General features: G+C 47.4%; 1 protein-coding gene across 1 annotated transcript in view; it reads right to left on the bottom strand.

Annotated features, from left to right (window-relative positions):
- Positions 1-223: 223 nt before the first annotated feature.
- The window catches only part of STMN3 (stathmin 3), a 59,364-nt gene continuing 41,777 nt past the window's right edge, over positions 224-17,810 (bottom strand). The window contains exons 4-5 of the mRNA XM_082273050.1: positions 5,856-6,047; positions 224-545 (exon numbers count right to left, since the gene is read on the bottom strand). Coding sequence (XP_082129176.1) covers positions 486-545; positions 5,856-6,047 — 252 coding nt within the window. The 3' untranslated portion in view covers positions 224-485. The remainder of the gene's footprint in view (positions 546-5,855; positions 6,048-17,810) is intronic.

Here is a 17,810-nt window from a genome sequence, read left to right as displayed (position 1 = left end):
TCTGTGTTGTAGCAGCCCTCCTCAGCCCCTCTAATACTTACCTGAGCTCCAACAGACATCAATGAGACTGCCTGCACATAGATGCACGGAACAATCTGTGCATCCCCGCGTAGGTAAACACGGCCCTCGCAGGGGTGTACGCTGTAGTATGCCCATGTGAACAAGTCCTTTAAATGAGGCGAGGTAGACAGGAAAGGAGACAATAAAGACAAGGGACACCCAGTTTGGAACCATCGTATTTTATATGGTTTAAAAATAAGATATGCAAGGGGCGTTCTCCTCTGGGAGATTCTGCTGTCGTGCGATCCAGATGGCGTTATGGTATGGATGTCATTACCCCAGGGCGGCGGGGCCATGAAGGTGACAGGTAAGAGGGAAGGATGGGAGTAGGGGCTGTGTGATGAAGTGAGAGATGACATGTACGTAAAACAGATTCCTTTGCTGTTTCCAGGAGACAACATGGAAGATTGCGGCAGTGGCGGCGTTTATCCGGACATTTCCTCTCGCTGCTCCTTGTTCTTGCGGACTTCAGCAGCATGCAGTTCCTGGAAGGACACAACAGTGAGGTTGGTGAGGGAAATAGTGCAACTGAGGCAAGGGGTGCACAGACTTAAAGTGGAACTCTAGACCAAAAGCACAATATACACTGCCTGGCCAAAAAAAAAAAGTCGCCACCAAAAATAAAAGGTCACACGTTGGACCGCCTTTAGCTTTGATTACAGGACACGCATTCGCTGTGACACGATTTTGATAAGCTTCTGCAATGTCACAAGATTTATTTCCGTCCAGTGTTGCATTCATTTTTCACCAAGATCTTGTATTGATGATGGGAGAGTCGGACCACTGTGCAAAGCCTTCTCCAGTACATCCCAAAGATTCTCAATGGGGTTGAGTTCTGGGCTTTGTGGTGGCCAATCCATGTGTGACAATGATGTCTCAGGCTCCCTGAACTACTCTTTCACAATTTGAGCCCGCTGAATCCTGGCATTGTCATCTTGGAATATGCCCGTGCCATCAGGGAAGAAAAAAATCCATTGATGGAATAGCCTGGTCATTCAGTATATTCAGGTAGTCATCTGACCTCATTCTTTGGGCACATGCAGTAATTATCCAATAGGAGAGTTACTGCATGCTTAGTTTAGTTAGTTGCTTAGCTAATTCCAGGTGGCGACTTTTTTTTGGCCAGGCAGTGTACATGGTTAGGCAGTAAAGCTAAGTCACTTCCCCACTCCCCACCTGCGACTGCACATTGAAAAAGCAATAGCAAACTGATGAGTTTATCACTTTGCTCTGTCCCCCTGTCAGCATGCTCTTTGTCAGCATATCTGCATGCAGGATATCGGATTGGACCCTAGTGCAGCCTTCCCTCTCTCTATTGTACAGAGCATAATGGCAAGCCAAATTTAGATACAGTACTTAGACTAGTTGCATTAAAAAAATTAATAATATATATATGTGTGTGTGTGTACTGTATATGTAAATTATAAAATAATATAATACATACATAGTAACATATTAGCACATGCTAGAAATAAAACTATGTAACTGCTTAACGACCGCCCGCCCGCCGCAGTTATACTGCCGCAGGCAGCTGCTCCTGCGCGAACCAAGGTAGGTATACGCCGGTCGCGCGCCTGCAGATAGGGGGCGAGCACGCACCACCGCCGGTCAGCGGGGATGCCGATGCAGCAGGCAGGCGGCTCCGATTACCACCTGACACCCCACGATCATTCCCCGCTGAGAGAGAAGGACGGTCAGCTGTTGTAAACACTCTCTCTCTCTCTCTCTGGAATGATCACAGAGCTCCTGTGATCCTTCTATATAGGAACACAGGTCTCTATGATCATTTCACAAGCCACGCCCCCCCACAGTTGGAAACACTCCCCTAGGTACACATTTAACCCCTTGATCACCCGCAGTGTTAACTCATTCCCTGCCAGTGTCATTATTACAGTACAGTGCATATTTTTAGCACTGATTACTGTAGTAATGTCACTGGTACCCCCAAAAGTGTCAAAAATGTCAGTTAGGGGTCCGATCTGTCCGCCGCAATGTCGCAGTCCCGCTAAAAATCACAGATCGCTGTCATTACTAGTAAAAAAAAAAACAATAAAAATGACATAAATCTTTTCCGTAGTTAGTAGACACAATAACTTTTGCGTAAACCAATCAAAATACTCTTGATGTACTTCTATGAGCACCCACTGTTTTTTTCCCGCGGCCAGACTGCCAATAGGGGGATTGGTGGTGAGAAGGATTTTTAGGGTCTACAGTACAGGATGTCTCTTCTTTAGGACCTGGGAGGCCAGTAACTCTTACACTGATTGGATGTAGGTGTCTTATGTATTGCACCCCTTGTTTTTTTGTGGTGCAATTGTTTGCAAATTGTATCTGGTATAAAACTACAATAAAAAGATATAAAAAAAATTGAGTCATGTTGCTTTGAATAGATGTACGATTTAACCAGTTTTGGACCAGAAGGATTTGCCCCCTTAATGACCAGGTAATATTTTGCGATTTGGCACTGCGTTACTTTAACGGACAATTGCGTGGTCGATTTGGGTACAGTGAGGCTGTACCCAAATAAAATTTACGTCTTTTTTCCCCACAAATAGAGCTTTCTTTTGGTGGTATTTGATCACCGGTGCATTTTTCATTTTTTGCGCTATAAACAAAAAAAAACGACAATTTTGAAAAAAAAAAAAAAAAAAACAATATTTTTCACATTCTGCTATATGACATTCTCAAAAAAAAAATTTAAAAATCAAAAATTTTTAACATTTTAGGCCAATTTGTTTTCTGCTACATATTTTTGTTAAAAAAGATCACAATAAGCGTATTTTGATTGGTTTGCGCAAAAGTTATCGCGTCTACTAACTACGGGAAAGATTTATGTCATTTTTGATGTTTTTTTTTTTTCTTTACTAGTAATGGCGGCGATCTGCGATTTTTTTTGCGGGACTGCGACATTGCGGCGGACAGATCGGACCCTTGACTGACATTTTTTACACTTTTGGGGGGACCAGTGACATTACTGCAGTAATCAGTGCTATAAATATGCACTGTTACTGTAAAAATGACACTGGCAGGGAAGGGGTTAACAGTATAGGTGATCAAGGGGTTAAATGTGACCCTAGGGGAGTGATTCTAACTGTATGGGGGTTGGGCTTCTGAGATGACCATAGAGACCTGTGATCCTATATAGCAGGATCACGTGAGCTCTGTGATCATCCCAGGGAGAAGGACGGTCGGCTGTGTTTACATGCATATGTGGTTTTGCCTGAAAGAGCCACCGTATATATACAGTATGCGGTCGGCAAGTGGTTAAAGTGTTACTAAAACCAGGATCCCGCATTCCCAATATCTGGTCTCCCACAGTACACAGAACATGGAAATGCAATTATTTTAGTAAATCTAAACTGCTAAATACCCTTTTCCCCATCAGCAGTATACAGGTGCATCTCATAAAATTAGAATATCATTAAAAAGTTCATTTATTTCAGTAATTCAATTCAAAAAGTGAATCGCATAGATTTTATATAATGTGTTACACACAGAGGGATATATTTTAGGCATTTCTTTCTTTTAATTTTGATGATTATGGCTTACAGCTAGTGACAACCCAAAATCCCGTATCTAAGAAAATTAGAATATTACATAAGACCAATAAAAAAAAAAAAAGGATTTTTAATACAGAAATGTCGGCTTACTGCAAAAGTCTGTCCATGTATAGTATTGTATGCATTCAATACTTGCCCGTGGCTCCTTTTGCATGAATTACTGTACTTTTGGCACAGTGTGGGTAGGTGCCAAGTCCTGCTGAAAAATGGGGCTTAGGTCAGACGAATTTGCTGGCCAATCAAGCACAGTGATGCCATGATCAATAAACCAGGTATTGGTACTTTTTGGTCCACTGTGTTTTATCAACTCCAAAGTCAGTGCAGTCCTCTAGCAGGAAATTCTAGAGCACTTCATACTTCTCTCTGCTGACCAGCTTTATGGAGATGCTGATTTCATTTTCTAGCAGGATTTGGCACCTGCCCAAGTAGAAAAGGAGGGCCCGGTGTGAGTTGGAAGGTATGTTAGAAGACGTTTATTGAGAATAGCAATAAGTATATTGATCCAAAGGATTTCGGGTGAACAGTGGCAGCTTGACATACCTATCCTTCCCATCTATCGCTTAGATTTTAAGCTCTAACAAGTGGGGCGTTCTGATTCCTCTTGTACAAAAATGTATTGTAACTGTAATGTCTGCATTCATTTTGTAAAGCGCTGAGCAAACTGTTGGCGCTATATAAATCCTGAATAATAATATAATCAAATATTAGCATTCAGCAACAGCTCTGCAGAAGGGGGAGTCCCTGTTCCCTTGAAAAGTGTTGGCTCGATGTACTTATTGCTATTCTCAATAAACATCTTCTAACACACCTTCCAACTCGCATCTTATTGGACACAGGTGCTCCTTTTTTACTTATGCCCCGTACACACGCAACGATAGTTGGCTGTGAATTTTCGGCCAACGTCCGATTGGCCAATTTTCGGCTTGTTAGTATGATGCTTCCGACAACCGACTCCGACTTTTCGGCCGAACAAAATCTGGTGTGCATGCTATAAAATTTTTGTTGGCCGTCAACACAACGTCCGATTGTTCGTCAGTCAGTGCAGATTTCGGCAGACAAAAATCTGATGAGCAAGACTGGGCAAGAAAAAACACACGGAAAGTAAACCAGAACATGACATTACTTGTGAAGTTGGTTTTTGTTGGCCGAGAAAATTTGTGTGCAGTCTAGGCACATTCCAACCAACACAACAACACTGGACAAAAGACGGCCAATCGGTCGGCCGATAATCGTTACGTGTGTACGAGGCTTTACCTTTCCTAGTCTTCAAGGAAACCAGGAATTGGAAACCAAAAATGATAGGTAAAGCCAAAAAAAAAAAAGTTTGAAGAAAGCAGTGTTAGGATATTTCACATCAGCATGCGGAGATGCATGCTGATTTAAATTTTGGGGAAAGAGGAGAAAGGTCCACTTTAGGCTCTGATTAAGAGCAAGATACATCCGGGAGTCATGTCTGGATGTCTGGTGGGTGTAACAATGTAAGAGGAGGCATGCCCTGGCTCTAATAAAGTTTTTTGGAACTGAAGAAAAAACAGCGGTATGCAGCCTTGAGGTTCACTTGCTCACATTTAGGGCTGGGAGAAGAAGGGGTGGCCGGGAGGGCGCAAAGGTTTCCTGTAGGGATGAGGGCACCTTCCTTCTGGTACAAGCCTGACAGGAGTAGTGACAGCAGCAACACTACTCCTGTTAGCCCAGCACTGAGATCCCTAAGCTTGAACATGATTATTAGGGAGGGGGGGGGGGCACAGTTTGGCATCCTTGCCTTGGGCATTGGGTGACCTTGTCCCTGCACTGTTCACATTTGCTATACAACAGGCATGTCCAACCTGCGGCCCGGGGGCCGCATGCGGCCCGGAACTGCAGGCAATGCGGCCCACTGCCCCCTGACAATTTTTTTCTGCTGGGGAGGAAGGAATTCGAGTTGGGGCACGGCCACAGAGGCAGCCTTGGAGGGGATCATCCACTAGCTGTGTTAAATTAGTGCTGGTGGGGGGGGGGGCGTGGCAGCATGGGAAGGGCGCAGCGGCGTTTTATTACTTATATACCTTAACTAATAGTATATATTTTATATGCGGCCCGAGAAAATTTCTCTACACTCAATGTGGCCCAGAGAAGCCAAAAGGTTGGACACCCTTGCTATACAACATTTGAAAATATCATACTTTTCAGCCTAGTTGTACTTTTTCTTTTTACAGGATTTCCTAACATGTAGTCATGCTCCCAAGAGACCCGTACCTTTTCACGGAGGCGCTCCCTGAGAGCGGCCAGATGTGCGTCACGGATCTCCTTGCTGAGCTCCATCTTGTAGTTGAGTTTTTCCTCAGCCATTCGGCTGAAATTGTTGTTGTCTTCTATTGCCCGGTGCAAGACGTCTCGCTCGTGCTCCCGCTTCTCGGCAAGCTGTTTCAGCACCTGAGCTTCCTGGGACTGATGGGAAAAAAAACACAAAGTTTTGAATTACGAGGAACTCAGAATTTACAAGGAGTTTATTTGAGAAAATGGTCTGTGGAAAGCAATGTCAACGCCTTGACTGGTCCCTTGTCGAGCCAAAATCCCCAAGAGACCACCCAACGAGCAGCCACAATCAACCCATGCCATGAGTCCCCCTTCTGCCCCCGGGGCATCCCCACCATGAACAATGTCTGTGGTGCCCCTGGACCTGAGAGGGCACCAAGTTCAGGAGACACACTCCTAAACCTTGTGGACAGCCTTCCCAGAAGAGTTGAAGCTGTTATAGCTGCAAAGGGTGGGCCAACTCCATATTGAATCCTACAGACTGAGACTGGGATGCCATTAAAGTTCATGTGCGTGTAAAGGCAGGCGTCCCAATACTTTTGGCAATATAGTGTGTGTGCTAAAGCTCTTAAAGCTGAGTTCCACCCAAAAGTGGAACTTCCACTTTAACCACTTAAGCCCCGGAAGATTTTACCCCCTTCCTGACCAGGGCCTATTTTGCGATTCGGCACTGCGTGAATTTAACGGACAATTGCGCAGTCGTGCGACGCTGTACCTAAACAAATTTGACGTCCTTTTTTTCCTACAAACAGAGCTTTCTTTTGGTGGTATTTGATCACCTGTGCGATTTTTTGATCATGCGCTATAAACAAAAAAAGAGCGTCAATTTTGCAAAAATAACAATATTTTTCAAATTTTTTTATATGAAATTCCCCAAAAAAATGTAAAAATCAAAATTTTTTAAAATTTTAGGCTAATTTGTTTTCTGCTACATATTTTTGGTAAAAAAATCGCAAAAATCGTATTTTGATTGGTTTGCGCAAAAGTTATTGCGTTTACTAACTAAGGGAAAGATTTTTTTCATTTTTGTTGTTTTTTTTTTTTTAACGAGTAATGGTGGCGATCTGCGATTTTTTTTTTGCGGGACTGCGACATTGCGGTGGACAGATCGGACCCTTGACTGACATTTTTGACACTTTTGGGGTTACCAGTGACATTACTGCAGTAATCAGTTCTATACATATGCACTGTTACTGTAAAAATGACACTGGCAGTAAAGGGGTTAACTTTTTTTTTGAGAGGGAGGGGTTAAGTGTGTCCCTAGGGGCGTGTTTCTAACTGTGATTGGCTGTGGCTTGAGCTGTAACAACAGTGATCAACGGTCCTACATAGTAGAACTGTATGATCACTATTCTTACACAGGGGAGAATGACAGGCGGCTTTGTTTACATTAGCCGCCTGCCTTTCTTCCGGTGTAACGGACGATCGCGAGTGCCCAGCGGCACACGCGCGGGGGGGGGGTCCGTGACCAAGCGGGAGCGCGCATCCGGCGGCGCGCGCTCGCTCACAGGCTAGTGACGTACCCCTACGTCACTTTGCCTGTGAGGGGCTGACCGCCGCAATATATGTACTTGCGGCGGTCAGCAAGTGGTTAAGTGCTCCTGACATGCCACCTCTGGCATATCATTTTTTTTGGGGGGGGGAGCAGGTACCTACTTTTAACATGTACCCACTCCCACTTCCGCTCAGGCCACCTAGGCGGCTCGAGCAGAAGTTCTCCTCTCCCCCTTCCTCCCTGCAATCATCTGGGACACGTCACAGGTCTCAGAAGATTGCCCGGCAACTAAGGAAGCGCAGCGAAACTCGCACATGCGCAGTGGCAAGCTGTCAAAGCCAGGTGCCCACACTTGTGATGCCTGTGTTCCGTGAGAATTACCTACCCGTGAGAAAAACCTACCCTCGTCACTTCCGGTTGCACGGCAGTGTGTTTAATGCGGCGGTTAAATTAAAACAGCTGGCCTGCAATACGAGTCATCACCGTTCCTGTCCCTGTCACTTCCCTGATCTGGGCTAGTAAATAAAAAAGCGGCGGCGGCTGTATGAAAAGATAAATCACGGAGCCGCCAGCCGCTTTTATATTTACTAGCCAAGATCAGGGTAGTGACAGGGAGAGGAGCGGAGATGACTTATACTGCAGCCCAGCTGTTTTAATTTAACCGCCACGTCGGTAGGTTTTTATCACGGACACCGTGATAATTTCATACTAGTGCGCATGCGCACTAGTCTGATCCTCAGCGGCTCCATTACGTATCGGGGACTCTGAGCATGCGCACTGCGGCGCTGCTCAGCTGTTTCTGGCCGGAAGTGACGAGGGTAGGTTTTTCTCACGGGGTAGGTAATTCTCACGTTACACCGGCGCCACGGTGAGAAGAGGGAGAGGAGCGAGGCTCCCGCCGGCCACATCGCTGGATCTTGGGACAGGTGAGTGTGTGTTTATCAGAAAGGTCAGCAGCTACACTTTTTGTAGCAGCTGACTTTTAATAAACACAAAACGGCTGGAACTCCGCTTTACAGTAAAGTAAAACCTTGCATGGAGAGTAACTTGGTTTGAGAGTGTTTTGCAAGACAAGCAAAATGGTTTTATACATTTTGATAAACAAGCGATGTCTTGATATACAAGTAGCGTCGCGTCATAAAAGAGTATAAAAGAGAAGAGAGGCGCCTCTAAGAGCCGGTTCACACTACCGCGACTTTTCAGGCAACTTGTCAGCCTGACAAGTCGCGCTCCCTCGCGGTCCATTGACCGCTACAGGACCCGTTCTAATAAGAGCGACACAAGTCGCTCCGACTTAGAAAAAGGGTCCTGTATTACTTTGGGGCGACCTCGGAGCGACTTGCATAGACTTCCATTATGTGAAGTCCCTGCAAGTCGCTCCGAAGTCGTGGTGCATGGTAATGCACAAGTCGCCCCCGAAGTAGTAAGGAGTCGTGTCGCCCCAGTGTGAACCGACTCTAAGTGTAGCAACATGGTTACATTTAATGAAGGTTCAACATTTTCATTCAGATATCTTCTGTTCCTGCCGGCGATTCCCTGCAGAGTAAAAACAATCATAGCAGGCTGTTCAGCCGCTTGTTTTTTTGGTCCTCTGGTACTTCTACTGGCTCTACGGGAGAATGAATCTGCCGGCGGTGGCCATTTACCATAGAGCTGATCGAGGACCACAAGGTCCCCGGTCATCTCTATGACCGTTATGATGTGACGTCCAGCCTCTGCAGATGTAAACACTGCCGTTTTCTTCGGCTGGGAAGCCAAGATTGTTCTTTTTTTTTTTTTTTTTTGATCTCAGGCTTTCCAGCCTAGAGGAGAGATGTGGGGACTTATACACCCCAGATCTCTCCATAAAGAGGACCTGTCATGCCCTATTCCCATTACAAGGGATGTTTATATTCCTTGTAATAGAAATAAAAGTGAAAAAAAAAATTGAAAAGGGAAAATGTCAAAAAATAAAATAAAAGTAAAATAAACAATAAAAAAGAAAAAAAATGTAAAGTGCCCCCGTCCACACGTGCTCGCACGCAGAAGCAAACACATACATATTCGCCCACATATGTAAACGACGTTCAAACCACACATGTGAGGAATAACACATAAAAGAGCAATAAATCTAGCCCAAGACTCCCTCTGTAACTCTAAACAGGTAACCTGTAAAAATTTTAAAGCGTCACCTTTGGAGATTTTTAAGTACAGAAGTTTGGTTTCATTCCACAAGTGTGCGCAATTTTAAAGCGTGACATGTTAGGTATCTATTTACTCAGCGTAACATTATCTTTCATGTTATAACAATCGAGCTAACTTTAGGGTTTTGTTTTTTAAATCCATGAAACTGTTTTTTTTTTTTTTTAAACCCGTTTAAAAAATTGCTGCGCAAATACCGTGTGACATAAAAAGTTGTAACGACCACCATTTTATTCCCTAGGGTCTTTGCTAAAAAACATATATAATGTTTGGGGGTTCTGAGTAATTTTTTAGCAAAAAAAAAATATAATTTTTGCATGTAGGATAAGACTGCCAAAATAGGCTTGAGCTGGAAGGAACGGTTTACACCACATACAGTCCAGTGCAGTTTTTTTTCTGCATCAAAAGCTCATGGATAGTAGGCTATATGATTTCCAACGACATAATTCACACCAGTGGGGTCAGTTCCAGTGCTTTCCAATTCCAGAAAAAAAAGTAGTGCATGCTGAATTTTTTCTGCACTAAACTGTACTGGAACGTGGTAAAACGCATCAAAATGCACATGTCCTTATTTAAGATGAAGAAGAAAAGAGGGGGAAAAGTGCACCGGAACGCATCAAAAATGCATCAAAAACGTGCATGCAGAAACACATCTGCAACGCATCCAGACTGCGTTTCTAACCACTTGAAGACCAAGCCTCTTCTGGCATTTTATGTTTACAAGTGTAAATTTGTAGATTTTGGAAGAAAATTACTTATAACCCCCAAATCTTTAATATATATATATATATTTTTTTTTTAGCAGAGACCCTAGGGAATACAATGGTGATCGTTGCAATTTTTTATGTCACATGGTATTTGGAAAAAATACACTCTTTAATGAATTAATAAAAAACAAAACACAATATATACCACAATTTTTTTGCAAACTTTGCTATTTGCTGAGTAAATAGATATCAAACATGTCACACTTTTGCGCATGCTTGTGGAATGGCGACAAACTACAGTACTTAAAATGCTTCCTAGATGACGCTTTAAACATTTTTTCAGGTTGGTGTCAGTAGAGCAGAGATTGGTGTCAGTAGGGCAGTGGTTGGTGTCAGTAGGGCAGAGATTGGTGTCAGTAGGGCGGTGTATGGTGTCAGGGCAGAGATTGGTGTCAGTAGGGCAGAGATTGGTGTCAGTAGTACAGAGATTGGTGTCAGTAGGGCAGAGATTGGTGTCAGTAGGGCAGAGATTGGTGTCAGTAGTACAGAGATTGGTGTCAGTAGTGCAGAGATTGATGTCAGAAGGGCAGTGGATGGTGTTAGTAGGGCAGAGATTGGTGTCAGTAGGGCAGTGTATGGTGTCAGTAGCGTAGAGATTGGTGTCAGTAGAGCAGTGGACGGTGTCAGTAGGGCAGTGGATGATGTCAGTAGGGCAGAGATTGGTGTCAGTAGGGCAGTGGATGGTGTCAGTAAGGCAGAGATTGGTGTCACTAGGGCAGAGATTGGTGTCAGTAGGGCACTGGATGGTGTCAGTAGGGCAGAGATTGGTGTCAGTAGGGCAGCGGATGATGCCAGTAGGGCAGAGATTGGTGTCAGTAGGGCAGTGGATGGTGTCAGTAGGGCAGTGGATGGTGTCAGTAGGGCAGTGGACAGTGTCAGTAGAGCAGAGATTGGTATCAGTAGAGCAGTGGACGGTGTCAGTAGGGCAGTGGATGGTGTCAGTAGGGCAGTGGATGGTGTCAGTAGGGCAGAGACTGGTGTCAGTAGGGCAAAGATTGGTGTCAGTAGGGCAAAGATTGGTGTCAGTAGGGTAGAGCTTGGTTTCAATCACCCTGTGCGCCACACAGGGTGATTAGGGTGTGCCCAGAGACACCTGGCACACCCTATGCAATATCACATGATTGACTTCAAATTTGGGAAACGTTAAAGGTAAGATAAAAGATATATACATAGCATAGTGTACAGCTTGGGGGACCTTCAGGGTAGGGAGAAGGTGGTGACGGGAGGTGAAAATGCTAAGCTTGGAGTTATCAAGGCTGTAAGAGGCATCAGTGCAAATGGACACTATTGGGTTGGTTTACTAAAGGCAAATAGAATGTGCACTTTGAAAAGTGCAATTGCTCCAGAGCTTAGTAAATGAGCAGAAGCTCTGCTGACTCCCATCATCCAATCACGTGCAAGCAAAAATGCTGTTTTTTAAATTTTCTTTGCATTTGATTGGGTACTCTTTGCAAAGCAAACAATCATTTATTTTACTAAGATCTGGAGCAGATGCACTTGCACTAGGGGTTGGTTTACTGATAGGAAATAGACTGTGCATTTTGCAAAGTACATTTGCTCCAGAGCTTAGTAAATGAGGTAAATATTCTCTTTGCAAAGGGTACCCAATCACGTGCAGGGAAAATGTAAAAACAGCATTTTTGCTTGCACATGATTGGATGACGGAAGTCAGCAGAGCTTCTGCTCAGTTATCTATTTAAGCTCTGGAGCAACTGCACTTGTGCAAAGTGCACAGTCTATTTGGCTTAAGTAAATCCACCCCATGCTGCCTATTTGCACTGTTGCCTCTTACAGCCTTGAAAACACATGAAAGCCCAACTTCAGGCTTAGCATTTTCCCTGCCTGTCACCACCACCCACTTGCAAAGTGCACAGTCTATTTGCCTTTAGTAAATCAACCTCTAAATGTGGTCTGTGTTTCTTCATAGAAAAGGTTAGAATAAAAAAATCTCCAGCTGCATTTTCCTAGCCCCTTATTCTACTAAGATAACACCCAGGGGAGGACTGGGCAGGGGGGCAATTGCCCCCTGGGCTGCTCTGCTGCCCCCCCCCCCCCTTAAAAAGGCTGCAATGCTTCTGCCAGACATGCCCAAAGTTTTCTGGTGAAGAGAAATGAAAAAATCCCTGCTGACGACCTACTGAGTGGGGATTGAAGACTAGGACAGAGGGCAAGCCTCCCCCCCCCCCCCCAGCATGGGTGGTGTAAACTGTGTCTGAGCAGAGGCTGGTTCAATGCACCTCCAGAGACTCTCCTCCAGCCCCAACCGAGCTGTCCCAGCTCCCTCCAGCCGCTCCCTATTGGCCAGGTTAGAAACCCAGATTCAGCCGGTGAGTAGAGTACCTGGAGCGGAGCTTCAGCCTGGACTAGGGGTCAGGAGGAGGCCGAGAAGAGGGACAGAAGGAGGGGGGCCGAATGGCTGCAACATGGGCCTCGGGTTTGTACTTGCCCCCTGGGCCAAAATTTGCCAGTCTGCCCCTGATAACACCCCAGTACCCCACCCCCCCTCCCCCCAACCCCCCACACCCTTCTGTCCATCCGCAGATGCTTCTTTACCCCTTTTAGATGGTGGCAGCCGTGGTGTAGAAATCATGCCATACATTGCCACTTGTATAGTACCTCCCCATAGACTTCAATGGGGCATTAAGTAAAACCCATATAGGTCTATGGGAAGATGCTATGCAAGGGAACTGAATTGAGGCAGGAAATGCTGCAGGAGGCTGTTGATGCTGGAAAGTGGTAAGTATGCCCAGGGGGCAAGTACAGACCAGAAGCCCATGGTGCAGCAACTCGGCAAGGCTCCCACACTCCCTCTTCCTGTCCTCCTCCTGACCCCCATTCCAGGCTGAAGCTCCTCTCCCAGTACTCTCTACTCACCGGTCGAATCCTGGGTCCCCACCTGGCCAGCAGGGGACAGCTTAGTTGGGGCTGGCTGGGGGAGGAGAGTCTCCAGTGGGGCATTAAACTGGCCTCTACTCAGACACAGTTTACACCATCTACGCTGGGGGGGGGGGGGGGGGGGAGGTCTGCGCCCTGTCCTTGTCTTCAACCTGCACTCAGTAGGTCAGCAGCAGGGACTTTTTACGTCTCTTCACCAGGAATCCTTTCGACATGTCTGGAGCAGAAGAGGGGCACCCTTTTTATGGGGCATCAGAGCAGCCCAGGGGGCAATTGCCCCCCTGGCCCAGTCCTCCACTGCATCTGGGTTAGAGGGCAGGAGGGTCTGCAAACCCTGGGTGCGGGTTGAGGGGGTTGAGAGTTTAGCACCGCATGGAAACCATGCCCATACCTCCCGACTTTTCTAGATGGGAACAAGGGACACCTATTAGCAAAAGTATGTAGGCATAGGACACACCCCCTGTCACACCCCCTTAAAGAAGAATTATTCCAAACAAATCTACAAGTACTTTTTTTTTTTTTTTTTTTACCACCACTATTCCTTTATACTGGCTTTTAAAATGTACAAATTTAGTAATGTAAAAACTGGATAATAGATTTAGCATTGGGAAACACTTTTTGAAAGATAAATAGTACATTTTATATACAACTATATAGATCAGACCAAAAAGAGGGACAAATGAGGATGAAAGAGGGACTTCCAAATCAGGGGCAGTCCCTCGTGAGCAGGAAACAGGGCTGGGACAAGGGGTGGGTGGGACATTGGGGACAAGAAGTGGGCCGGAGGGCCGGATGCCATAGGTGCAATGGTTTACTGTAAGGATAAGGCGCCTTCCTTTTGACAAGCAAGTGACTGTCGGGCGTAGTAAGCTTGCACATCATGAACAGGGGAGGGGAGGGGGGGGGGAGGGGTGGCGCAGTTTGGCATCTTTGCCCTGGGCGCCTGATGACCCTGTCCCAGCACTGGTTGGGAGCTATGCATCAGTGTTGCCAACCGTCCGTATTTTCACGGACAGCCCGTAAAATCAGGGCACTTTTCTCCTGCCCGTAAATGCCTGTAGCAGGAGAAAAGTGCCCGTTAAAATGGTGGCTGCGGCGAGAGAACGTGACTGCGCATGCGCGGCGTGCGCCTCGGTCATCTCCGGATTTGTCATATTCTCGAGTCCTGCTCCGATTGTCCTCCCCACCTGACGTGACCGCCTCCGGCTCCGCCTGTGTGTGCCCTCTGCCCTGGGCGGGCCCGCCCAGAATCTTGAACCTCGATCTTCCCGCCACTGCCGCCGCGGCTGCTACCTACCTCCCCCAGCCTGAGGAGCCTGTTGCCGGACCGGGGACCGTGTGTGGAGAGACCCGACCAGCCCAGGACAGGACAGGACTGTCTGCAGCAGCACCACCAGCCAGCTGAGCTCCAGCCTCCAGTCCCACCACCCCGAGGACAAGCCAAGGATCCATCCATCTCTGCCTGGGCTTGGGCTGGCCTGGCACAGACACCACCACCATCGGCCATTCACTGTCTCCACTCAGTCTCCAGGGAGATCTTCTTCACTTCTCCAGAGACCGTGAGTAGTACTCCTCCTAGGGCTAGGCTCCTACTTATCTTCTCGCTCCCAGACCCAGTCCCCCCCCAGCCTCAGGCCCCACCTGCAACCTCTCTGACTGACCCCCAGGCCCCAGCCCTGGATTGAGCCCTGAAACAGGATCCATCCATGAGGAATTGAGGATTCCATCCATCCATGGCCTCTCCTCGACCTCGCTCCCAGTCCCAGTCCCCCCCAGGCCCCACCACCTGCTGCCACCTCTGACCCCCTCAGCCCTGGCCCTGGCCCTGGCCTGAGCCCAGGGCAGGGCTGCTGAAGGATCCATCCATCCAGGAAACAGGATTCAATTTCCATCCATGGCCTCTCCTCGCTCCCAGTCCCCCTCTAGTCCCCACCTGCATTCTCTGACCCCGGTCACCCCCTGGCCTGAGCCTAGGGCAGGGCTGCTGAAGAATCCATCCATCCATCCAGGATTCCATCCATGGCCTCTCATTGCTCCCAGTCCCCCCCAGGCCCCACATGCCACCTCTGACCACCTCCTGTACCATGTCCGCAGTCTCTGACCACCTCCTGTACCATGTCCGCAGTCTCTGACCACCTCCTGTACCATGTCCGCAGTCTCTGACCACCTCCTGTACCATGTCCGCAGTCTCTGACCACCTCCTGTACCATGTCAGCAGTCTCTGACCACCTCCTGTACCATGTCCGCAGTCTCTGACCACCTCCTGTACCATGTCAGCAGTCTCTGACCACCTCCTGTACCATGTCCGCAGTCTCTGACCACCTCCTGTACCATGTCTGCAGTCTCTGACCACCTCCTGTACCATGTCCGCAGTGTCTGACCATCTCTTGTATCATGTCCGCAGTGTCTGACCATCTCTTGTATCATGTCCGCAGTGTCTGACCATCTCTTGTATCATGTCCGCAGTGTCTGACCATCTCTTGTATCATGTCCGCAGTGTCTGACCATCTCTTGTATCATGTCCGCAGTGTCTGACCATCTCTTGTATCATGTCCGCAGTCTCTGACCATCTCTTGTATCATGTCCGCAGTCTCTGACCATCTCTTGTATCATGTCCGCAGTCTCTGACCATCTCTTGTATCATGTCTGCAGTCTCTGACCATCTCTTGTATCATGTCCGCAGTCTCTGACCACCTCCTGTACCAAGTCCGCAGTCTCTGACCATCTCTTGTCTTTTATCACGTCTGCAGGGGAGTCTGGACTCTGGAGAGGAGTCAAGAGTGAGAGCGCCACCGGGATGGGGGTCACAGGAGAAGTCAGATGTGTGGGGCCTGCAGAGTGGAGACCAGAGCCGTCTGACTGAGCCCTGCACAGTGCACCTGAGAGGAGGTCAGTGACAGTGCCGCCAGACCAGTCTGATGGGGGGGGGGGTCACTGATGTAAGGGCCAGGGGGCACTGATATAAAGATCCCTCTATATTAGTAACCCCCCCCATATCTTAATGTATTCACTCTGTGGAAGGTGGTCTCTTGTCACCAGATTGCCCCCCACATCAGAGTTCCTGGCGTTCCCCTTTACATCAGAGTCTGCAGGATTCTCCCCTTACAGTGCGAAGGGGGAACTCTGCGGACCCTGATGTAAAAGGGAACTCTGATGTAAAGGGGAATGCAGTGGACTCTGATATAAGGCGGTTTCTGGTCACCAGAGCACCCACTTAAATCAGAGTTCCCCCTTAAATCAAGATCTGCAGCATTCCTCTTTTTGTCAGAGTTACACTGTAAGGGGGAATCCTGCACACTGATATATGGGGGAACGCTGTGCTGGCTGGGTTATATTAATCTGATCTTCATGTAAATGGAGAAATATGTTTTTTGACTTTTGTTTAACCTAAACACATTGCTAATAGCACCATCTACATGTTTATAGTTTAAGTATTGATATTTGCACGGTTTAACACTGAAAACAGCCTGTTTATGTGCATTTTTGCCATGTCAGTAAAAAATCGGTGCCGTCCGTAAATTTTGGACGTTCTGCCAGTAAATTTCCCTCCAGGGGGTTGGCAACACTGCTATGCATGCACACTCCAGATCAGTAGTATTGGACAATCATTGGGCCACTACCCGGCCACAGCTTTCTGTCTATTCTGATAGCTACTGCGGCCACACCATGCTCCAGCACACCCCTTGCCCCAGCCACCCACAGCCAATAGGAAAAACACACCACACATGTGCAACAACCCACCCACCCCCAACTGCTAGAAAGCCAATGAATAGCCATGCATGCACAGTGCATCCTCCATGCCAACTATGCTCTACATCTTTACCCTAGGACAGTGCCTTCTTAAGAGCATTAAAGGGCCCCGGGCACTGCAGTTCACTGGGGCCCTGTCTACACAACCACCCACGAGAATAAAAATGCAAATTATTGATAAGGAGATATTTATTGGTACAGCAGTGCCAGGGTAATGACAGCTTCCAAATTCGGCAGCTGGGTCCAGTGAACACACACACGGACGGGAGTCAGACTCGACTGTCCTGTGTGTGCCTGTTCCCATGGAGGCAGACGGGCATTGCTGCAGTTGTGGGCTCCCCCCTCCACGGCCCAAGTAGCCTGACAGCAGCGGAGGGCCAACAGGCGCTTGCCACCTGCTAAGTTCGGCAGCAGGATGCACACGGGAATCGGGACTAATGCTTGGCTGTGGCTGGGTCACTGGGCAGGTGGAGCCCCTGGGCAACTGCCCAGAGTGCCTATTCGGTAAGATGGCCCTGCCCTGGGCGCTGAGTGAACTTGCTTGGCATTGGGTTAGCTTAGTATAGGCTGTGAGGCTGCATAGGTGTGTGCAGCCTATTGCATCAGGGTATGCACCCCAAAACCCCAAAACACACGCCTTTCTCTGCAGCCTCAGCTGCACTGGACAGTGAATGAATGGGAAGTGCTCTGTGCTGAGCGACTTCCTGTTCATTCACAAACAGAAACACAGCAAACTAAGTTTACACTGCTTCAGTTATGATTGAGCACAGTGAGTGCGTTCATTTAGAAAAGGAAGGGGGCGGTAAA

Source organism: Pelophylax lessonae (assembly GCF_965119305.1).
Source record: "Pelophylax lessonae genome assembly, chromosome: 11".
Lineage (NCBI taxonomy): Eukaryota > Metazoa > Chordata > Amphibia > Anura > Ranidae > Pelophylax > Pelophylax lessonae.
Note: the sequence above shows the minus strand (reverse complement) of the source record. Positions and strands in the feature narration are given on the sequence as shown.